The 24,406-nt window shown below is 36.5% G+C and overlaps 1 protein-coding gene across 7 annotated transcripts in view; it reads left to right on the top strand.

Moving 5' to 3' along the window:
• Arb2a (ARB2 cotranscriptional regulator A) overlaps nt 1–24,406 on the top strand; it is a 475,504-nt gene that overhangs the window by 187,611 nt on the left and 263,487 nt on the right. For 5 of the 7 annotated variants that reach the window (XM_085830928.1, XM_085830930.1, XM_085830931.1 and 2 more), the window contains 2 exons: nt 7,702–7,734; nt 8,270–8,488. In XM_085830928.1, the coding sequence (XP_085687054.1) occupies nt 7,702–7,734; nt 8,270–8,488 (252 nt within the window). The remainder of the gene's footprint in view (nt 1–7,701; nt 7,735–8,269; nt 8,489–24,406) is intronic. The other 2 variants (XM_029468401.2, XM_029468399.2) reach the window with 1 other exon arrangement.

The following is a 24,406-nucleotide window of genomic DNA, read 5'->3' as shown; positions in this document are numbered from 1 at the left end:
ACTCATAAGTAATTAAATTATTTAGCAGAAGAAGTATGAGAAGATCTTCTGACATAGGTTACTGTGGGAAGGAAAATTCATAGCTGTACTCAGTTGCACCTGTTTGTTAGGAAATAAATGTGTAGAAGCATCTCTCTTACATTATGAAATGATGCTACTTGTGTAATATGCAAATAGATATCGCAAACAGTACATTTTCTTTGTTAAGAAGAATAACTACATACTATTACAACAATCACAAACTTAGCTTATCATTTAAGGTTAACCATTCCCTAATGTGTATTTAGGTAGGAACATTTTAATATTATGCTTTCTCCTCCTAACCCCCTTCTATTTCTTGAAAAATTAGATGTTTCTTATAGACTTTCCATAGATTTTTACTCGAATCTTATTTGATATTTACTTCTGAATAGAAATATCTTAAAATGAAAAGGGAAGGTGCCTGATGTATAGAATATAGGTATACTCTTACCTGTACCAAAGATAATGCATCATAGATAGTAACTGCTTATTAAATATCTGTTGTATAACTTCAGTATTTAATACATTATTAACTCAGTGAGTATATCAAATTTTTTATGAAGTCCTCATCCCTTTGCGAGTGGAATATAGGCAAGGAAAGCACACTATATCTGTGAGCAATAAAATTATCTCAGATATGATAACTTTAGTTGGAAGGGACAAGAGAAGATGGCATATTTTAAAATACGATTAGTATACACTAGTTCTTTTGTTTTGAGCACAGAATTTTAATCATGTTTAAATAATATACGTATAAAAAGTAAAAACTTTGTGGATTGGTGTAACTAGAAGTCTGTAAGGGACATTAGATCAAGTCAGGACCTGTGTGCTAGGCAATCTCTTTATGAAATGTAACGCTTTATAGATGATTACTCCAAAGGTTATTGTTCAAATCATTTACCCTGTGTATACTGTGGTATATAATTTGTCTATGGTATACACTAGTTCTTACGCAGGTTTTATCATCAACTCAAGCATATGTTTATGCAGTGTAGCAGGGTCAAAGAATATTTGAAAGACTGTGAGCCACCAGGACCGCATGATAATTGATATTTATATACCTGTGTTATAATATATTTTAATAGGAAGCCATGGGAATATTGTTCTAAAATATAATGGCTTGCCTAATATGCAGAAGAGTAAATCTTGTAAATCTGAAGATCAAACTCTACTTTGGATCATTTAATAAAGGTGTGTCTGTAAGGTTCTTCAGATACCTTTAGGGACTTGAATCTGACATTAACTGGTCACCAGTTAGAATTCTTACTTCCTTTCACTTCAGTGTGTTAGAGGGTCAGTGTCTATTTGTGTTTTTTATAAGCAGCAAGGCATCATAAAATTTCCATAAAGCTGTAGCAGTAAATCTTATTACTATCCTTGATAGTAAATGGTAATTCTATTTACTTTGTGGTGGTAGTGAATTCCTGGAATGCTTCCATAGATAAATTATTGACAAATACTCGAAATATCTATGAAGTTTAAGCATTGTAGCATTCTAAAACCTAGGAGTAAAGTTAGAAACAGATCAGGTGATATTACAGGTAAGAGCAAAGTGAGTTTTTAAAATAGCACTTTGGTGCCCTGGGTTGTCAGAACTGGAGACAAGTGTGTATGTTTGTCAATATATCTTTCATGTTTTACAGACTCCTAAGGGAACAAGGGAAGATACAATTTCACCTTTTCTGTGCCAAAACATTTTAATTATATCTCCTTCCAAGTACAGCGGTTCAGTAACCAAGGAGCTGACATTGATGCATGTGTTGATAAAGCTGCAAACATTCAAAATGAGATTAACAAAGATTTTGAGCAAAGGGTGACAGCTAATTTTGCACAGTATTCTGCATCTAATTCAGGCCACTGTAATAATAGAATATTTTATAACTGTTTTGTTATTCAAAATGACTTTTATGATACATTTATTTGTGGATATCTTTGTATCATGCTCAAGAAATTCTCTATCCTATGTTTTAAAACTACTTACTGTTCTTGCCTTGAAACCGTATGAACAGGGAGAAGAAAAACTCATTGTGAGTTGCTTTTTTTTTCTTTATTTCTCTTTTAAAATTTTTTAGGTTTTAAAATCTCATCTTATCTTTGGAACTCTGGTTTACCATAATTAATTTTGAACATACAAGTTATAAGAGAGGTAGTGATGAAGAATATATGTTTGTGATAATGCTTAGTATGCATTAATAAAATGGACATGAAAAGTAATATTCAATTAATAAATTGATAAAACTATAGTTGATTTATGCTCTTGGCCTCTTTTAAGCGTATTTATTCTCCATTTGAAGGCAGTTGACAGTCTTTCATTTTTCTTTTTATTTCTGAAATTTTCTTTCTTTTCTTATTCACTCACTTCTCCATCTGCTTTCACTTTTGTTTGCTTGGGCCGTCTCTCATCCCAACTTGATAATGAGGAATGCAGTGTGACCCTGACCTCTATCAGCCCATGCATGACCTTCTGACTCTGCCATATAACCTTTGACCTTCGCTCTGACAGCTTGATTAATTACCCTGTGTTATGATTTATGAGTAAGTGCTATGTAAAAATAATAGACAACAGGTGGTCCTCTGAAAACTTTTTGTGGCATGTTTTCTTTTACTGACTAACTTGATGATCTATTTGAAGTATAAGGCTTATCTGGGATAATCTGTTGGTCCATATTACAGTTATTTTATATCCCGTATAGGGCATGAAAAATCAGGAAACTGCCAATTGAGGGATAATCCTGATGAATACTTTATAAAATATTTGTAGGGTGCAGTTACTTTAATACATCTTGAGAAGAAGCACAAACAGGAGTCAAGTGCCATTTCAGGCATTTCAGTGCCAGGTCACGTCTTGAGAAAATTGCTGAAGTAATGAAGGGGCATTTTCCAAGCAGACCTGCAGATCCAACAGCTATGTTTACTTTAACGCTTCACTAGTGACTTCTGATTGGTTGTCATGACCTCATCTCACTGTTGCACCTAGGATGTTGCAACAGTGACATATGCATACCCTTCTTGTGAAGACAAGAATAAACATAACATAGCTCTTTCAGAAGAGATGCTTGGACAGATGTTTGTCCCGTTTAACTGTGGGTAGAGATAACAAACTTGGAGTTTCATTTGCCTTGAGGATGAACACCTGTCTTCTCTCAAGTGAAGCAGGTAGAATACTGAACTTGAAGAATATGATTGATATATCTATGTAAAATGATCTCCTACACAGCTTTGCCTAGAGACCGAAATGGATAGTTCCATGGGTCAAAAGATTCTAGTGTGGCCCTTGACCTCTCTGGTCACATGTGGCTTTCAGTATTGGCGAGTTAATATGCAGAGCTGAGTACTTTCAGCTGCTTTTTTTAGAGCTACTCAAAAGAGATTTTAAAAGCTTTAGAATTTGTTCCTATTTTCCCTTCTCTTTGTAATTGGTAGTTAGTATACAAACGTTGATATATCTTTAGTTTTTATAGTTTCATGTGGTGTGAAAAGTAGGCTCTTTGTCAGTTGTTTTCATACTTCTCTCTACACATTCATGATAAGTAATTTTCTGTGATTATTTAATTTCTCTAGCAAAGGTTCCTATGTGTTCTTTGTGTTGGGCATCACCTGTCTGTTTCAGCCTGCACCATTGTTTGCTGATTTAATGATAAACTATCATTTATAAGTAAATTAATTTTTAGTCTTCACAGTAAGAGGTCCTGGGATTCTGTGTGTTTTATGTTAATCGCAGCAAATAATTAAGCTACAAAAATGTGTCACATTTTAGCACTAAACTTTTGAGAGTATCAGATTAAGATCCTATAATTTAGAATTTATAAATACAGATCTGAAACCAAAGTTATAGCTGCACATACATAGAAATGGAGCCTGAGGAATTAACCCTTCCCTTTAGTCCAGTACTTGTCTTATTGAATACTTTCTTGATCTAGACATCAAGTCAAACCTAAGAGTGAGTTAACAGCTTTGAGTGTGCTGTGTTTCCTGAAATGTTATGTATTATAAACAATTTGTGTAAATCATTGTAAAAGATGTTTGTAGCCTATGTAATGGCACTGTTAGATAACCACTTTGATCACTTACTCTTGTTAAAAGAAACAGAAGAGCTCTCCATGTGGATTTGGAATGCTGAAGTTTTCTCCTCCTATGGGACTTACATGCACTTAAAGAACTATTTAATATTAAAAAAATCAGCTTCACTGTTGCAGTCTGGACTCTAAGCCCAGGTTAAAGAGGTTCCCTTGGCAAGAAGAGCAGCACTACGTAGTTCTTTAGTGTACTCAATGTCTGATTTTATCTTGTAGTTTTGTAAACTTTATAAAGATGATTGTGGCAGTCTTTCTACTTAGTTGTGTTGTTTAATTATTCAGAAACACTTATATTTTAATTTGGTGTATATTTTTATTGTTAAACTTGTAAGCTCTGTTTCAAAAAATTAATGGTTGATATATTGTCTCTGCTTTGTGTCACTTTATTTTCTTTGACACCTTGGCTGCCATATATTAGTGTTGACATTACCGACGTCTTTGAATCTTACATGAAAGTTTTTTTAGGTTTAACGTTGTATGTAAAAGAGAGCAGAAGAAACAGGCCAAGTTTGGCTATACATGACTGTGGTTAGGATTGAGATAAGATAGTGCTACTGTCTGTACTGGCTTTATTGTACTGTTTATAAACTTGTTATAAATTATCTATGTGAACATTGTATAAGCTTATTATGAAAACCTTAATTCAAAATGCTGGGCGTTTTGAATATCCAGAAATGTAATTAAATTTGTAACTGATTTTTTTCCAGAAATACTTTTTATTATTTTGTGATCACTATCATTTTAATTAATTTGACAGTTTGAAATATCTAAAGGATAAAATATATTCTAAATAATTATAATGATTTAAGATAAAAAATTTAGTTATTTCAGCATTTATTGTTAACATCTAAATTGTTAAATTCTTTATTTATAATTGTGGTGATTTAAAAATAGTATAAATTTTTTGTGCGGATGCTTCAGTGAAAAATTGACATTGTGCCTTTAGAAAATTGAATAAATTAAACATATAATTCTCAGTTACATAATCAATAAATTAGACAAATACTACTTCTTCAATGATTAGTATATGTTTCTTTTCTTATTTAGGTAGGACATCTCAAATTTCAGAAATTATTTAAAATGAACTAGGCCCAAGGTTTTCTTTCTTTAAATCTAACTTCCTACAATGAGATGAAGCTGCTCAGAGAGTCTGATGCTCAAGAGGGTCTGGTGCTCAGAGGGTCTGGTGCTCAAAGGGTCTGATGCTCCGAGGGTCTGATGCTCAGAGGGTCTGGTGCTCAGAGGGTCTGATCCTCAGAGGGTCTGATGCTCAGAGGGTCTGATGCTCAGAGGGTCTGATCCTCAGAGGGTCTGATGCTCAGAGGGTCTGATGCTCAGAGGGTCTGATGCTCAGAGGGTCTGATGCTCAGAGGGTCTGTTGCTCAGAGGGTCTGATGCTCAGAGGGTCTGATCCTCAGAGGGTCTGATGCTCAGAGGGTCTGATGCTCAGAGGGTCTGTTGCTCAGAGGGTCTGATGCTCAGAGGGTCTGATGCTCAGAGGGTCTGTTGCTCAGAGGGTCTGATGCTCAGAGGGTCTGATCCTCAGAGGGTCTGATGCTCAGAGGGTCTGGTGCTCAGAGGGTCTGGTGCTCAGAGGGTCTGGTGCTCAGAGGGTCTGGTGCTCAGAGGGTCTGGTGCTCAGAGGGTCTGATGCTCAGAGGGTCTGGTGCTCAGAGGGTCTGATGCTCAGAGGGTCTGATGCTCAGAGGGTCTGATGCTCAGAGGGTCTGATCCTCAGAGGGTCTGATGCTCAGAGGGTCTGATGCTCAGAGGGTCTGATCCTCAGAGGGTCTGATGCTCAGAGGGTCTGATGCTCAGAGGGTCTGGTGCTCAGAGGGTCTGATGCTCAGAGGGTTTGATGCTCAGAGGGTCTGTTGCTCAGAGGGTCTGATGGTATGGAGATAGGAGTTTGGTGATTAAGTTATATATTGGTTTGGTAATTCTGGTGACTATCAGCTTTGCTCACAATTGTTCTCACTGAGGTTCTTATATTAGGATATTGATTATGTAACACAAATATCATCTTATATAATCAATAATATAAGTATCACTCTGTTGCCCCGAGTTTAACTATTCCTATCATCATTACACTGGAGTACACAATGCTTGCACCTCCTTTGAAATTTAAAATTCCATATGGAATTTTTAGCTTGTGTATAAGTATAAAAAAGCTCTCTTTGTGTGTGTGTTTGTGTGTCTGTCTGTCTGTCTGTCTGTCTGTCTGTCAGAGAAGACAGCAGAGAAGCATGACAGGAGACCACTTACTCACAGTACAAAATCTACTAAGGAGGCAGTTTTATTTTTGGCCTGTGGTGACCTTTTGTGACTGTTCCTCACACCAGCAGCAGTATACTGCATGTCCACATTTCACCATGGTTAGCAGAGTGTAACAGGGCTCTTTAACTTACTGTGGTGGGAGGAGAAGTTCCAGGTGAAATTTGAGAAGGGTGTGAAAAGTTGTAAGAGCCACAAGGAAGAGAGCTAGGGACTTCCTTCAAATGTGATTTTAATAATTAGTCAAGTGTGTCCAACTGTAGAAAATCACCAAGTGACAATCTGTCTACCTGACAGTGAGCACAATGAATTACAAGACTTTTGAATAGCTCTACAGATTAGAATAAAGCAGACCCAAATAAAGTGTCTTTTGTTGGTAAAACTTTTGACTCAACAGCTAACAGACTTAAAAAAGAAAGCATGCAACATCTCTCTTTCTTTGAAGTAAAATGTTTTAATTTTTAAAACTTTACTGGTGATTAATAAAAGAGGCAAAAAGTTTATTAAAGGATCTGTTGAAGGGTGTGTGGAATTTTTTCATCACATAGGAATATAGTATTAGTTTTCGATGTGTAAAAGGATTATATCTTAATTAATAGTACTATTTACTAGGTAGGCATTAAAAATGGAAAGAGTTATTCCAGTGAAGTCTACAGCTAGTTCAGAAGTAAAAGGCCAACACCGCCGCATAGCATTCTTAAAAATAAGAACTTGGGTCTATGTCAATATTGATCTTATGTTTGGTTTTGTTGTTAAAAATTTGAGTTGATGATCTTCATGTAGAAAATTTTATGACTATAGTTTTAAAAACTACATTTGTTTTTAGTAGTTTTAGGGATTTTTACAAACTTTTTTTCCTGTTGTTCTTGTGGTTTTGCTATAATGTATTATATTTCTAGATACGACCTTAAAGATAAGGGCAGAATTAGGACATTTACAAAACTGAATAGAAAAGACATAGAATTGGGAGCAAACAATTTTACTCCTTAAACTTCATAGTGCTTGCTGTGTTTCTAAGGTTTAGATTAGTTCATCAATTGAGCCTTAATGTCCTTTTTTTTAAAAAGAAAAAATCATAATTGCAGAAATGTTTGCCAATGAGGAGTGAATAAGGAAGGAAAATGTATGTTTAAAATCTAAAGCCCTAATAGCTCAAAACATTGTGTTTTTAAACTGTAGAACTTAGATTTTCAGGACAAGGACACTAGTTCTTAAACAAGGTAGCATGTTACTGTGGCCTGAGATATGAAGCAAATTTTAAGATTAAACAGTTTCTACTCATTGTTTTGTTGGTTTATATTGCTCTCTGAGTTTTCTTTTTTTTTTTTAGTCTTTCTGGATGGGAAAGAAAATAAGATCCAAGGTACATAGGTGATATAGTTTTCTCAACATTATACAGAATGTGATTGCAATGCGTTCTTGTGTGATAAATTCTTTTAACTACACTTCAAGTAGATTATGTTTTATTTAAAATTCATTATTTTTCTCTGTAGCAATTTTGTCCTTGTACTTTATTCTAATAGATAATATATGTTTATTTGTGCAAACAGCTTTAATCTTTAAAATATTTAGTCCATATTCTTTCCTTTTTTTTTTTTTTTTTTTTTTTTTTGGTTTTTCGAGACAGGGTTTCTCTTTATAGCTCTGGCTGTCCTGGATGGAGCTCACTTTGTAGACCAGGCTGGCCTCGAACTCAGAAATCCGCCTGCCTCTGCCTCCCGAGTGCTGGGATTAAAGGCGTGCGCCACCACGCCCGGCTTCCATATTCTTTCCTAAAAGAATATTTTAGTTACTTGAAACTATATTGAACCACCTTTCCTAATGTTTTAGGAACATCTTCATGAATTGAAATAAATTCTGATATTTAATTGTAACACTTTTTTTTAATTTCAAAACAGGAAGGGTATGGAGTCATAGTCCTGAACCCAAATGAAAACTATATAGAAGTGGAAAAGCAGAAAATGCATAAACAGTCATCTTCTGATGGTACAGATGAGCCAGCAGGGAAGCGGGAAAGGAGAGATAAGATCTCCAAGGAAACAAGGAAGCGTCGTGATTTCTATGAGAAGTACCGCAACCCTCAAAAGGAGAAAGAAATGATGCAGCTGTTTATCAGGGTAAGAAAGAGAAAAAGTCTCTTTTTTGTTCTTTGGTTTTCTTAGGATTTCATTTCATTTCAATTACTTAATGGTTTTTGGAAGCTGTTGACTCTTTTAGTTTTAAGCAAACGTTCATTTTTCATAGTTACCTGTCTGCCTGCATGGGATTTTTTAAATTTAAGTTACAAAACACTTTATAGAATCTCCAATGCAAATACTTTTGTCTTTTGTGTGTGTCATTTGCTGTTTCAAGGAACAGTTTCTAAGGTCTTAATATGATGTTTGCAAAAGGCAGAAGCCTTTTTAATTCACTCCCCCAGCACATATTAATGTGTTATGAGAATAAATATAGCAGAATGAGTTTAAAGCAAGATATAAGGCTGTTACCATCTCAGGGACAGTTTCCAGCAGATGATGTTTGTGGCCACCTATCCACCCACAGTGTCTAAAGCACATCCAGAGGAAAGCGACTAATACTTCAATCCGTATCTAAGCTCGGAGCATCCTGAGGACAGCATTGGTGATGTCTGACCCGTCACTCAGAGTGAGCAGTCGACTCTGTAGCACAGCATCATGGAATCAGCCCTTTCAGTGGTGCCACCCACGCACATTGAATTTTGTACTGATACACATGAACGTATTTATGCACATTGGTGTCTTCTTTTATGATACATTTTTTAAGTGTTTTTGTTTGCTAGAATTTAACAGTTAAGTATGAAAAAATGCTCCTAGAGAGGGAAGATAGTAAATTCGTATGTTCTATAAAGTTCAATGGCTCAGTACATTTAAACTTTAAAATCAATATTTTGTGTTTATGGAGAGGGTTGGGGACGAGACAAGGGTCACAGGTGCCCCACATTTGCCTGGAACTTGCCATGTATCCCAGGCTTCACTTAAACTGGAATATAGTTCTTCTCTTTCTCCGCTGACATTACAGTGGGACTCACCAGGCCTGGCTCTACCCTGTAGAGTATTAGCAACATTCATGTTTATATTTATCCTATATTAAAGATTATTAATTAAATACTTATGCTATATATATTTGAAGGAAATGCATTGATTATTGGTTTTAGTTATTTATTTTCTTTTAGGTCATGATGGTCTTTCTTGTTGTAGAAGTTGAGATTTAATACTAATGACCAGTCATGCATAAATTCTCAAGACACTGAAAACAGTGCCCTGACCAGAATACACAGACTGTATGAGTCAGAATATTTATGTACAGTGTAATATTTCAAATTTTGTAAATCCTTCTACTGTTTAATACTTATTGGAAATAATTACTCAATTTAGAGTTTCTAAGTATTCTGCTTTTCCTACTGTAGATATATAATGTCTTTGTACACCTACATCAAAGTTGTGATACTAGCCTGTAGGTCAATCAGTTGTCCTTAGATTCTTGCCATATCATCCAATCAGTAAAGCACCATTTATGGCAAAGTTTGTCTCTTATGCAGATTCTAAAATTTAATTTTATGAGGCCTTTTACTACTCCAGCCATAGAGTCTCCATGTGTGTATGTGAAAGACGAGCAGCACAGTGGTGTGCTTATTTCTTCCTTATTGGCTTGTAATTTCTACAGATTAAGAAGTGTCTCATGCACCTACTTGAAGAGTTCCTCTCCCTTTGTCTTTGCATTTTCTCTTGCCACATTGCTTGGGTGCTGCCCCACCCACCTCCTCGCTATTTTTGTATGCATATTGTTTTCTTTATTTTCTTCATCTCTGCTTCTCAATACTCTATTAAGACTTGGTCTCTTTTGGTTTGTCTTTTTACTTTAGGTTTAATTGTTTTATAATTTTAATATACTAGCTATTTCTACTTCTTTTTAAAATCTTGTTTATTTATTTGTGGAGGAAGAGTGGACGATTGGCTTTTTTGTTCCATTTGTCCTAAATGAAGTTCTCATGTTCAAACACTTATCAGATTTGTATGTGAATCTTTAAGTTAATAACATATTTTCTTAACACTGTTTCTCTTAAAATCACCTAGGATTGTGCATAATAGCATTTGTACAATGAAAGACCCAAACACACTTCATTTTATAATGGGAAAGAGATGTCTCATTGGATGTATAGTGCATCCATTTATAGATAAAATTGACCTACTCTAAATATTATTTTGTCCTTCTACATGTCTGTGAATATTATCATTATTAGCAGTTTTAGAATCAGAGCATTGTATATGAGGAGAAATTAACTATTATTTGTAGTTTTCTTAATCATTTATTTATGTTTAGGAATTCTCCTCTGTTCTTTGAAAGATTCATACTATAAGTTTTGATCATATTCTCCAACCCTGAACTCTTCTCAGATCTACCTACCCAAACTCATGTCCTTGGTTTGTAATAACCCATAAGGACCAATTAATGCTACCCATCTATAGGTGGATGTGTGATATTTCAGTAAAGTATGGTTGACTTACTGGCATGTACACTCTTAAATAAAACTGTCTCCTTTCCCAGCAGCTAATGTTTACCAGTAGCTCCATTGCTAGGGGTAGAATTTCATGCCCAAATTCCATTAATATAATGGGATTTGGTCTGGCTTGGTTTTGCTCGAGTTTTGTATAAGACCTTGTATCTGTCCAAACTTATGTTCTTGGCCCTATAATTGTGCAGGGCGTGGGTTTCATCCTATGTAGTAGGTTTTAAGTCAAATCATACACATATGTACATTGGTTGGCTACATTACATGAACTGATGCACTGGCTACTGTTTAGGATCATATAGCTAGGAAATGGAAGTAATTATGATGGACTCTTTGTTCCCATATATCTATACCATACTGTTCTGCCCAGAGAAAGCAAACTATAGAGCTGAAACATGAAAATTGAATCGCATGTGGTAAAATTGTGACTTGGTATGGTCATATCTGGTTGTGATAAAGATTGATTCTTTTTAAAAATTACATTTATTTTTTAGGATTTATTTATATTTTAATGTGAGTCGATGATTTGCCTGTATGTGTTATATATGTACTTGTGTATGTGCAGTGCCCTGGTGACCAAAAGAGGGCATCAAGGCCTCTGGAAATGGAGTCATAGATGGTTCTTAGCCACCATGTGGGTGCTGGAAACTGGACCCTGATCCTCTACTTGAACAACAAATACTCTTACCTTGGCAATTTCTTCACTATGTGTGTGTGTGCATCTGCATACATGCCTGTGTATGTGTATGCTTGTGGGTACACACATGCCACATCATGAATGTAGAAGCCCGAGGACAACTGTGGAAAGAAGGTTCTCTTCAACCAAATGGGTCTTGGATATTAAACTCAGGTTTTCAGGCTTGCCAGCCATTTGCTTTGTCCATTGAGCCATCACACCAGTCTTAACAAAGACTTCCGACCAGTTATAAAGAATAAAGACGGGCTGGTGAGATGGCTCAGTGGGTAAGAGCACCCGACTGCTCTTCCGAAGGTCCAGAGTTCAAATCCCAGCAACCACATGGTGGCTCACAACCATCCGCAATGAGATCTGACTCCCTTTTCTGGAGTGTCTGAAGAAAGCTACAGTGTACTTACATATAATAAATAAATCTTAAAAAAAAAAAAAGAATAAAGACAATATGGTTTTGCTTAATTGGATAATTAATATTGATTCAGACTTATAGATAAGTAGACTGTGATCAAGATAGTATAAACTCTATGGGGACCAAAATCTTAGACTGTTTCACTTAGTTCACTATCTACTACTGAGCCTGGAAGAGGTCCATCCTAAGATATATGTGTATAATAGAGTCTTCTGAATGGCTTTTGAATACGATGATGCAGCCATTAATTAAAATCCCAAGGTATACTTATTTGCTTTATGAAAAAATGTACACTGCTAAAGTATACGCTTGCTTTTTCTATATGGTTGCATTTTAACTAAAACAAATAAACAAAAACTATATTATTAGCTTCCTATCCAGTCCAGTGTCCAAGATAAGATTCTAAAAATTAAGTAATATTTCATTAATATCATTAGTATTTTAAGATTTATTATTGATGGATTTATACATAATTGAATATATAAAATAGTATCCTGTTTTCACTTTTTAGCCATAATTGCTAAAATTGTGCTAAAATTTTGGGTGGAAGTGGAAATATTTTATCCTTAGCTTAAAGTTATTTCTGTTTCACAAATGTGCTCACATTGACCATAATGATGTTTGCGTTACACATTTATTCTATTGTGTTTACACTCTTGGTACTTTGTCAAATCTGTTACTTTGTTTTCTTTCTTCTCTTAATCTTGATTCTACCCAGATGAACTATTGCTCTACTGCTATTGCTAATAACTGGTGTTTACCAAAACTTCTGAAAATAACCACAAGTAGTTAGCTTTTTCACACTTCATCATTTGCTACTTTGAGATAGCTCTTGAATTTTTGCCTCATAATTTTGTTATGATTATTGTTAGCGTGCATTTTATTTTCCTATATGATCTTTCTATTATCCTCCAAATCTTTGAGTATGCGTTATACCTTTTTCCATTCTGTTTCAATCTTTAACAAGAAGCAGATAGAAGCATTTTTTTCCCAGTAGTGAAAATTCCATACTAAGAGAATCAAGAAACAATTCAAAACTTACTAGAAGTTGAAACCCAAAAAGAGAGCAAACCAAGAAAATTAGAACCTGGTGTAGAGATAACTAGATAAACATGCCTTAAATATAGACATGAAGATTATTTATATATCAAATGATCTTTTAATAATGATGATCTGTTCGTAGTACTTATTGAATAAGAGTAGAATACAGACAAAGGTAGAGTTGATGCAGTCATCTAACATGTGTTTGGGATGACTTGGCTGTCTCTTTCCTAAGGTGAGACTAAGTGTTAGGGTGTTCTGATGGCAAGTAAAGATTACAACAAGTACACATTTTGTGAATTTTTTAAAAACAGAAAAGTGGTTCTAAATTTGGAGATAAGGTCAAAAGCTACATGACCATTCCAAAAATGTCCAAATGTGAAGGAGACATTGTAGAACCTTTGGAGAGGCTGCCATTGCATATTGAAGATACTTGAATGTGTGTCGACTGACTGCTTGTTGGCATCCATCTGAAACTCCATTTCTTGACATGCAGGATCTTTGCTATAGTCTAGTTTTCTGACTGATTTTTAAAGACTTTATTTTAACTTCTTTCACTCTTTTTCACTTGAATTTTTGCAGTTATTAAGAATGCACCAACTCTGAGAAAACTGAGGATTTTTTTTTTTTAGAGTAACTTTGATATTTTGAATTGAGCATGTTGACAGTGTTAGTGAGGATTGACAAATGTCACACTGTCTTGCTTACTGTTGTCCCTCTAGCCATTTCGATGTAGAATTTAACAAAATGAGGTTTGTGTAAGTTCAGCACAAGCATTATTTAATACTTGGAACCACCTATTTTCATAAACAATGTCTTACTTATGCAAAACGCTTTAAAAATAAGTACTCCAGATTTTGTAGTTTTTCTGATTTTGGGACTTTTGTATAGACTCATGATATTAAGTACCATAAAATTCAAATACTTTTGAGTAGTGACCATCTTACATACTCAAAAATTTGCATTTTTTTCTTCTCTGGTTCCTAATAAATAGCCAATATCTTTTCAAGTTTATATAAGTATCTAATATACATTATATAATATAGCTTAATTAGCACACATGTCTAAAACCATAAGCTTAGTCAAGTGTATTGCATTTGCTGAATGCCTGTGAGTAGGTGTGACTAAAGAGTGGGTTCTGTGGTACCTTTCTGATGCATGACGAGCAGAACATAAGGGATCAAAGGACTTACTCTTTCATGTAGCAACTTCCTTAACTATGAAATAATATACTTGCTATAATACATTATGGACTATTAAGGGGATTGATTTGGTCTAGGCAATAAACGTTGTCAGACATGCCTGGCAGGAAAACCTGCTTAATATGTTTTGTAATAAGATGGAATTTTTTTGTTCTTGAAAACATCTGCCAACTCAATTCAAGAGTGAAGACAGAAAATGTCATCAGTTCTGTGGTAATTCTATAAATTTAGTTTCTCTTTGAGCAACACATATCAAGACATACAAAACTCCCAGTGTTAACCACCACTGGTTATAATACTTTGTAAAATGATGAAACAAAAACATTTTATTTTTATATAATGTGTTAATTAATTCATTATGAATTTTAATATTTCAGCTGATAAAATTTAATAAGCAACTTGCCAACAGATCATTTTTTAAAAGCATCTGTTTTTTAATGTGTTAGGTTGAGAACTGAGTTAAATAGCTAAATATGTACATATTCATTTTAAAAACTGAATTTCCACCCTCATAACTATGGACACACAGTTTTCACTTCTTGAACCACCAGGGGCTGCTGCTGTCCACTTTGGATTTAGCATTGCTTAGAAATGAGCACTATATCCTTAGCTTTCTTTAGCCCCCAAATCCTTATGACCACATAAAGAAAAAATGTATTGCCTGATAGCTATAATAATCAGTATAAAATTACTTTTATATGTGTGTGTGCACACACACACACACACATACACACACATGCAACCTACTTCCGCTACATGTTACTTATATTTATATGTTTTCAGGACTGACCATTTGGTCTTTGTTAACCAATAGATATAAATGTAACAACAGCTAATGAAAAAGAAGCCCATAGCTCAGTAGTGAAAGCACATGCCCTTAATCTCAATACTCAGGAGGCAAAGGATCCCTGTGAGTTCAATGCCACCATGATCTGCAAAGAGATTTCTAGCACAGCAAGATTACTCAGAGAAGCCCTGTTTTGAAAGAGCAAGGCTGTTGGGGAGGGAGAGAGGGAGGGAGGGAGGGAGGGAGGGAGGGAGGGAGAGAGAGAGAGAGAGAGAGAGAGAGAGAGAGAGAGAGAGAGAGAGAGAGAGAGAGAGAGAGAGAGAGAGAGAACATGAATTTGAAAAGAACAAGATGGAGGATTTGGAGTAAGGAAAAGGAACAAAGAAATAATGTAATTATAATCTTGAAAAAAAAAAAAAGGAAAATAGTTTTCCAGTCCTTTACTCTGAGGTAGTGTCTGTCTTTGTCCCTGAGGTAGGTTTCCTGTATGCAGCAAAATGTTGGGTCCTGTTTATGTAGCCAGTCTGTTAGTCTATGTCTTTTTATTGCAGAATTGAATTCATTGATATTAAGAGATATGAAGGAAAAGTAACTGTTGCTTCCTATTATTTTTGTTGTTAGAGTTGGGATTCTATTCTTGTGGCTATATTCTTTTCGGTTTGTTGAAAGATTACTTTCTTGCACTTTCGAGGGGATAGTTTTCTCTTTTGTGTTGGAGTTTTCTCTTTATTATCTTTTTGAAGTGCTGGATTTGGGGAAAGTTATTGTGTGAATTTGGTATTGTCATGGAATACTTTGGTTTCTCCATCTATGGTAAATGAGAGTCTTTCTGGGCATAGTAGCCTAGGCTGGCATTTGTGTTCTCTTAGGGCTTGTATAACATCTTTCCAGGATTTTGTCGCTTTCATATTTTCTGGTGAGAAGTCTGGTGTAATTCTAATAAGTCTGTCTTTATATGTTACTTGACCCTTTTCCCTTACTGCTTTTAATATTCTATCTTTGTTTACTGCATTTGTTCTTTTAATTATTATGTGATGGGAGGAATTTCTTTTTTTTTTTTAGATTTCTTTTTTTTTAATTACATATTTTCCTCAATTACATTTCCAATGCTATCCCAAAAGTCCCCCATACCGCCCCCCACTTCCCTACCCTCCCATTCCCATTCTTTTGGCCCTGGCATTCCCCTATATTGGGGCATATAAAGTTTGCAAGTCCAATGGGCCTCTCTTTCCAGTGATGGCCGACTAGGCCATCTTTCGATACATATGCAGCTAGAGACAAGAGCTCCGGGGTACTGGTTAGTTCATCATGTTGTTCCAACTATAGGGTTGCAGATCCCTTTAGCTCCTTGGGTACTTTCTCTAGCTTCTCCATTGGGAGCCCTGTGATACATCCAGTAGCTGACTGTGAGCATCCACTCCTGTGTTTGCTAGGCCCCTGCATAGTCTCACAAGAGACAGCTATCTTTGGGTCCTTTCAGCAAAATCTTGCTAGTGTATGCAATGGTGTCAGCGTTTAGAAGCTGATTATGGGATGGATCCCTGGATACGGCAGTCTCTAGATGGTCCATCCTTTCATCACAGCTCCAAACTTTGTCTCTGTAACTCCTTCCATGGGTGTTTTGTTCCCAATTCTAAAAAGGGGCACAGTGTCCACATTTTGGTCTTCATTCTTCTTGAGTTTCATGCGTTTAACAAATTGTATCTTATATCTTGGGTATCCTAAGTTTTGGGCTAATATCCACTTATCAGTGAATACATATTGTGTGAGTTCCTTTGTGATTGTGTTACCTCACTCAAGATGATGCCCTCCAGGTCCATCCATTTGGCTAGGAATTTCATAAATTCATTCTTTTTAATAGCTGAGTAGTACTCCATTGTGTAAATGTACCATAATTTCTGTATCCATTCCTCTGTTGAGGGACATCTGGGTTCTTTCCAGCTTCTGGCTATTATAAATAGGGCTGCTATGAACATAGTGGAGCATGTGTCCTTCTTTCCGGTTGGGACATCTTCTGGATATATGCCCAGGAGAGGTATTGCTGGATCCTCCGGTAGTACTATGTCCAATTTTCTGAGGAACCACCAGACTGATTTCCAGAGTGGTTGTACAAGCTTGCAATCCCACCAACAATGGAGGAGTGTTCCTCTTTCTCCACATCCCCGCCAGCATCTGCTGTCACCTGAATTATTGATCTTAGCCATTCTGACTGGTGTGAGGTGGAATCTCAGGGTTGTTTTGATTTGCATTTCCCTGATGATTAAGGATGTTGAACATTTTTTCAGGTGCTTCTCTGCCATTTGGTATTCTTCAGGTGAGAATTCTTTGTTCAATTCTGAGCCCCATTTTTTTAATGGGGTTATTTGACTTTCTGGAGTCCACCTTCTTGAGTTCCTTATATATATTGGATATTAGACCCTTATCTGATTTAGGATAGGTAAAGATCCTTTCCCAATCTGTTGGTGGTTTTTTTTGTCTTATTGATGGTGTCTTTTGCCTTGCAGAAGCTTTGCAGTTTCATGAGGTCCCACTTGTCAATTCTCGATCTTACAGCACAAGCCATTGCTGTTCTATTCAAGAATTTTTCCCCTGTTCCCATATCTTCAAGGCTTTTCCCCACTTTCTCCTCTATAATTTTCAGTGTCTCTGGTTTTATGTGAAGTTCCTTGATCCACTTAGACTTGACCTTAGTACAGAGAGATAGGAATGGATCGATTCGCATTCTTCTACATGATAACAACCAGTTGTGCCAGCACCATTTGTTGAAAATGCTGTCTTTCTTCCACTGGATGGTTTTAGCTCCCATGTCGAAGATCAAGTGACCATAGGTGTGTGGGTTCATTTCTGGGTCTTCAATTCTATTCCATTGGTCTATTTGTCTCTCACTATACCAGTACCACGCAGTTTTTATCACAATTGCTCTGTAGTAAAGCTTTAGGTCTGGCATGGTGATTCCACCAGAGGTTCTTTTATCCTTGAGAAGAGTTTTTGCTATCCTAGGTTTTTTGTTATTCTAGATGAATTTGCAGATTGCACTTTCTAATTCGTTGAAGAATTGAGTTGGAATTTTGATGGGGATTGCATTGAATTTGTAGATTGCTTTTGGCAAGATAGCCATTTTTACAATGTTGATCCTGCCAATCCATGAGCATGGAAGATATTTCCATCTTCTGAGATCTTCTTTAATTTCTTTCTTCAGAGACTTGAAGTTTTTATTATAGAGATCTTTCACTTCCTTAGTTAGAGTCACGCCAAGATATTTTATATTATTTGTGACTATTGAGAAGGGTGTTGTTTCCCTAATTTCTTTCTCAGCCTGTTTATTCTTTGTGTAGAGAAAGGCCATTGATTTGTTTGAGTTAATTTTATATCCAGCTACTTCACCAAAGCTGTTTATCAGGTTTAGGAGTTCTCTGGTAGAATTTTTAGGGTCACTTATATATACTATCATATCATCTGCAAAAAGTGATATTTTGACTTCATCTTTTCCAATTTGTATCCCTTTGATCTCCTTTTGTTGTCGAATTGCTCTGGCTAGGACTTCAAGTACTATGTTGAATAGGTATGGAGAAAGTGGACAGCCTTGTCTAGTCCCTGATTTTAGAGGGATTGCTTCAAGCTTCTCACCATTTACTTTGATGTTGGCTACTGGTTTGCTGTATATTGCTTTTATCATGTTTAGGTATGGGCCTTGAATTCCTGATCTTTCCAAGACTTTTATCAGGAGTGGGTGTTGAATTATGTCAAATGCTTTTTCTGCATCTAACGAGATGACCATGTGGTTTTTGTCTTTGAGTTTGTTTATATACTGGATTACGTTGATGGATTTCCTTATATTGAACCATCCCTGCATCCCTGGGATGAAACCTACTTGGTCAGGATGGATGATTGTTTTAATGTGTTCTTGGATTCGCTTAGCAAGAACTTTATTGAGTATTTTTGATTCAATATTCATAAGGGATATTGGTCTGAAGTTTTCTATCTTTGTTGGGTCTTTTTTGGTTTAGGTATCAGAGTAATTGTGGCTTCATAGAATGAGTTGGGTAGAGTACCTTCTGTGTCTATTTTGTGGAATAGTTTGTGAAGAACTGGGATTAGATCTTCTTTGAAGGTCTGATAGAACTCTGCACTAAACCCATCTGGTCCTGGGCTTTTTTTGGTTGGGAGACTATTAATGACTGCTTCTATTTCTTTGGGGGATATAGGGCTGTTTAGATCATTAACCTGATCTTGGTTCAACTTTGGTACCTGGTATCTGTCTAGAAACTTGTCCATTTCATCCAGGTTCTCCAGTTTTGTTGAGTATAGCCTTTGGTAGAAGGATCTGATGGTGTTTTGGATGTCTTCAGGATCTGTTGTTATGTCTCCTTTTTCATTTCTGATTTTGTTAATTAGAATGCTTTCCCTGTGCCCTCTAGTGAGTCTGGCTAAGGGTTTATCTATCTTGTTGATTTTCTCAAAGAACCAGCTCCTTGATTGGTTGATTCTTTGAATAGTTTTTCTTGTTTCCACTTGGTTGATTTCGCCCGAGTTTGATTATTTCCTGCCGTCTACTCCTCTTGGGTGAATTTGCTTCCTTTTGTTCTAGTGCTTTTAGGTATGTTGTCAAGCTGCTAATGTGTGCTCTCTCTAGTTTCCTTTTGGAGGCACTCAGAGGTATGAGTTTTCCTCTTAGAAATGCTTTCATTGCGTCCCATAAGTTTGGGTATGTTGTGGCTTCATTTTCATTGAACTCTAAAAAGTCCTTGATTTCTTTCTTTATTCCTTCCTTGACCAAGGTATCATTTAGAAGAGTGTTGTTCAGTTTCCACGTGAATGTTGGCTTTCTATTATTTATTTTGTTATTGAAGATCAGCCTTAGTCCATGGTGATCTGATAGGATGCATGGGACAATTTCAATATTTTTGTATCTGTTGAGTCCTGTTTTGTGCCCAATTACGTGGTCAATTTTGGAGAAGGTACCATGAGGTGCTGAGAAGAAGGTGTATCCTTTTGTTTTAGGGTAAAATGTTTTGTAGATATCTGCCAGATCCATTTGATCCATAACTTCTGTTAGTTTCACTGTGTCCCTGTTTAGTTTCTGTTTCCATGATCTGTCCATTGGTGAAAGTGATGTGTTGAAGTCTCCCACTATTATTGTATGAGGTGCAATGTGTGCTTTGAGATTTACTAAAGTTTCTTTAATGAATGAGGCTGCCTTTGTATTTGGAGCATAGATATTCAGGATTGATAGTTCCTCTTGGAGGATTTTACCTTTGATGAGTATGAAGTGCCCCTCCCTGTCTTTTTTGATGACTTTGGGTTGGAAGTCAATCTTATCAGATATTAGAATGGCTACTCCAGCTTGTTTCTTCATACCATTTGCTTGGAAAATTGTTTTCCAGCCTTTCATTCTGAGGTAGTGTCTATCTTTTTCTCTGAGATGAGTTTCCTGCAAGCAGCAAAATGTTGGGTCTTGTTTGTGTAGCCAGTTTGTTAGTCTATGTCTTTTTATCGGGGAGTTGAGTCCATTGATATTAAGAGATATTAAGGAAAAGTAATTATTGTTTCCTGTTATTTTTGTTGTTAAAGTTGGCATTCTGTTCTTGTGGCTGTCTTCTTTTAGGTTTGTTGAGGGATTACCTTCTTGTTGTTTCTAGGGCGTGGTTCCCGTCCTTGTTTTGGTTTTTTTCTGTTATTATCCTTTGAAGGGCTGGGTTCGTGGAGAGATAATGTGTGAATTTGGTTTTGTCATGGAATACTTTGGTTTCTCCATCTATGTTAATTGAGAGTTTGGCTGGGTATGGTAGCCTGGGCTGGAATTTGTGATCTTTTAGTGTCTGTATAACATCTGTACAGGATCTTCTGGCTTTCATAGTCTCTGGTGAAAAATCTGGTGTAATTCTGATAGGCTTGCCTTTATATGTTACTTGGCCTTTTTCTCTTACTGCTTTTAGTATTCTATCTTTATTTAGTGCATTTGTTGTTCTGATTATTATGTGTCGGGAGGTATTTCTTTTCTGGTCCGGCCTATTTGGAGTTCTGTAGGCTTCTTCTATGTTCATGGGCATCTCTTTCTTTAGATTTGGGAAGTTTTCTTCTATAATTTTGTTGAAGATGTTTGCTGGTCCTTTGAGTTGAAAATCTTCATTCTCATCCACTCCTATTATCCTTAGGTTTGGTCTTCTCATTGTGTCCTGGATTTCCTGGATATTTTGAGTTAGGATCTTTTTGCATTTTCCATTTTCCTTGATTGTTGTGCCGATGTTCTCTATGGAATCTTCTGCACCTGAGATTCTCTCTTCCATCTCTTGTATTCTGTTGCTGATGCTTGCATCTATGGTTCCAGATTTCTTTCCTAGGGTTTCTATCTCCAGTGTTGCCTCATTTTGGGTTTTCTTTATTGTGTCTACTTCCCTTTTTAGGTCTAGTATGGTTTTGTTCATTTCCATCATCTGATTGGATGTGTTTTCCTGCTTCTCTTTAAGGACTTCTACCAGTTTGGTTGTGTTTTCCTGTTTTTCTTTAAGGACTTGTAACTCTTTAGCCATGTTCTCCTGTAGTTCTTTTAAAGTCCTTCTTGATGTCCTCTACCATCTTCGTGAGATATGCTTTTAAATCCAGGTCTAGCTTTTCAGGTGTGTTGGGGTGCCCTGGACTGGGGGAAGTGGGAGTGCTGGGTCCTGATGATGGTGAGTGGTCTTGGTTTCTGTTAGTAGGATTCTTACGTTTACCTCTCGCCATCTGGTAATATCTGGAGTTGTTATAGTTGTCTCTGTTCAGAGGTTGTTCTTCTGGTGATTCTGAGTATCGTCTGTCAGCAGACCTGGGAGACAGGCTCTCTCCTCTGAGTTTCAGTGGTTAGAGCACTCCCTGCTGACAAGCTTTCCTCTTAAAGGGAAGGTGTACAGATATCTGGCGTTTGGACCTCCTCCTGGCCGAAGAAGAAGGCGGAAAACAGGACCTTTCACAGATGCTGTGTTGCTTTGGCAGGTCACAGAAGCTGTAGGCTTCTGTGGTGCACTCTCTCAGCTGTGCTGACTAACTTCCTAAGTTCAGTGGAGTCCTGGATCCAAGATGTGCTCCCTGCTCCTGAGGCAGAGGGCTCCTGTGCAGGGCAGACCACTGTCTTCCAGCTGGGAGGGTGCCGGATGTCTGCAGCCCCAAAAGGGTGCTGCCTCAGCGGCTCTGTGGCTCCCGCCTGTCCCAGAAGCTCTCTGCCTCTGTGGTCCTCACTCTAACCTGTACAGACTAAGTTCAGCGGAGTCCCGGAGCCAAGATGGCGCTCCCTGCAGGGCAGATCACTGTCCTCCGGCTGGGAGGGTGCCGGATGTCTCTTCTTTCCTGGTACAGTCTATTTGGAGTTCTTCAGGCCTCTTGTATGTTCATTGACATCTTCTTTTAGGTTAGGGAAGTTTTCTTCTATAATTTTTTTGAAGATATTTACTGGCCCTTTAAGTTGAAATTCTTCCTTCTCATCTATACCTATTATCCTTAGATTTGTTCATCTCATTCTGTCCTGGATTTCCTGGATGTTTTGAGTTAGGATTTTTTGCATTTTGCATTTTCTTTGATTATTGTGCCAATGTTTTCTATGGAATCTTCTGCACCTGAGACTTTCTCTTCCATCTCTTGTATTCTGTTGCTGATGCTTGCATCTATGGCTCCTGATTTCTTTCCTAGGATTTCTATCTCCAGAGTTGTCTCCCTTTGTCATTTCTTTTTTGTTTCTACTTCCATTTTTAGATCCTGGGTGATTTTGTTTAATTTCTTCACCTGATTGGTTGTGTTTTCCTCTAATTCTCTAAGGGATTTTAGTGTTTCTTTTTTAAGGGCTTCTACCTATTTACCTGTGTTCTCCTGTAATTCTTTAAGCGATTTTTGTGATTCCTCTTTAAGGACTTCTACTTGTTTAGCTGTGTTCTCCTGTATTTATTTAAGGAATTTATTAATGTTCTTCTCGAAATCCTCTTCTAGCTTCTTGAGATATGATTTTTAAATCCGAATCTTGCTTTTCCTTTGTTTTGGTATATTCCAGACTCTCTCTGTTGGGAGTACTGGGTTCTGATATTGACAAGTAGTATTGGTTTCTGTTGGTAAAATTTTTGTTTTGTGCAGACATTGAAGAAATTCAAATGATCATTAGTTACATCAAAACTCTGTATTGCAAAAAAAAAAAAAAGGAGAAATTTAATGAAATGGGTGATTTTCTAGGCAGATACCACTTACTGAAGTTAAATCAAAATCAGGTAAACCATCTAATCAGTCCTATAACCCCAAAGGAAATAGAAATATTCATTAAAATTCTCCCAACCAAAGAAAGCCAGATGCTTTAAATGCAGAATTCTTTCAGATTGTCAAAGAATTAATACCAATATTGCTCAAACTATTCCAAATAATAGAAATAGAAGGAAAGCTGCCAAACTCATTCTATGAGGCTACAGTCACCCTGACATCTAAACTACATAAAGACTCAACAAAGAATGAGAACTTCGGACCAGTATCTCTTATGAACATTGATGCAAAAATACTCAATAAAAGACAAACTAAGTCCAGGAATACATCAAAAACATCATTCACTATGATCATGTAGGCTTCATCCCAGGAATTCAGGGATGGTTCACTATATGGAAATCCATCTAAGTAACCCAACACATAAACAAACTGAAAGCAAAGAAATCACATCATCATCTAAGTAGCTGCTGGAAAGCCTTTGACAAAATCTAGTGCCCCTTTATGCTAAAAATTAATCTTATATTAAAAATGAAATCTGGGATAGTGTGTGCTATTCAATACAACATGCCTACAATTCTTTCATCTCCTTCCCTGCAATATTCCCTTGGCAAGAACTGTAGCAGAGCTCTTTCCCGGGGTTATCTTTAAATCCTAAAAGCTCAAACATTATTCATTCAACTAAAGACTTTTTATTTCTATGGGTTATAATTTCTGGTGGTATTATAGTTTGGATATGAAGTATCTTCCCTCAAAAAGCTTATGTGTTAGGATGAAATTAACCTGGTGACATAATTTGTGAGGTTTTCAGGAGACTTGTTGAGTTGTAACCTAACTTGAGGAAGCAAGTAATTAAAGATTGGACCCCTTGCAGTTGACTTGCTTCTGACTTCTTCATGTCCTGATTTCTTCTGCTCTCCTATACCATATGCTCCAACTACCATGGGATTCTGAACAAGCACCCAGGGTAAGATGGATATGGGGTGAGTCTACTGAAACAGGAGCTTGAATAAAGATTTTTTTTCGAGTACTAAGAAGAAAATTCATAGCACTAAGTGTCCTGGTAAAGAAACTTGAGAGATCTTACATTAGAAACTTAACAGCACACCTGAGAGTTCAAGAACAAAAAGAAGTAAACACATCCAAGAAGAGTTGACAGCAGG

The sequence above is a fragment of the Mus caroli genome, unplaced genomic scaffold, assembly GCF_978045245.1.
Source record: "Mus caroli unplaced genomic scaffold, Mus_caroli_1 scaffold_15, whole genome shotgun sequence".
NCBI lineage: Eukaryota > Metazoa > Chordata > Mammalia > Rodentia > Muridae > Mus > Mus caroli.
This window is presented reverse-complemented; position numbering and strand designations above follow the sequence as displayed.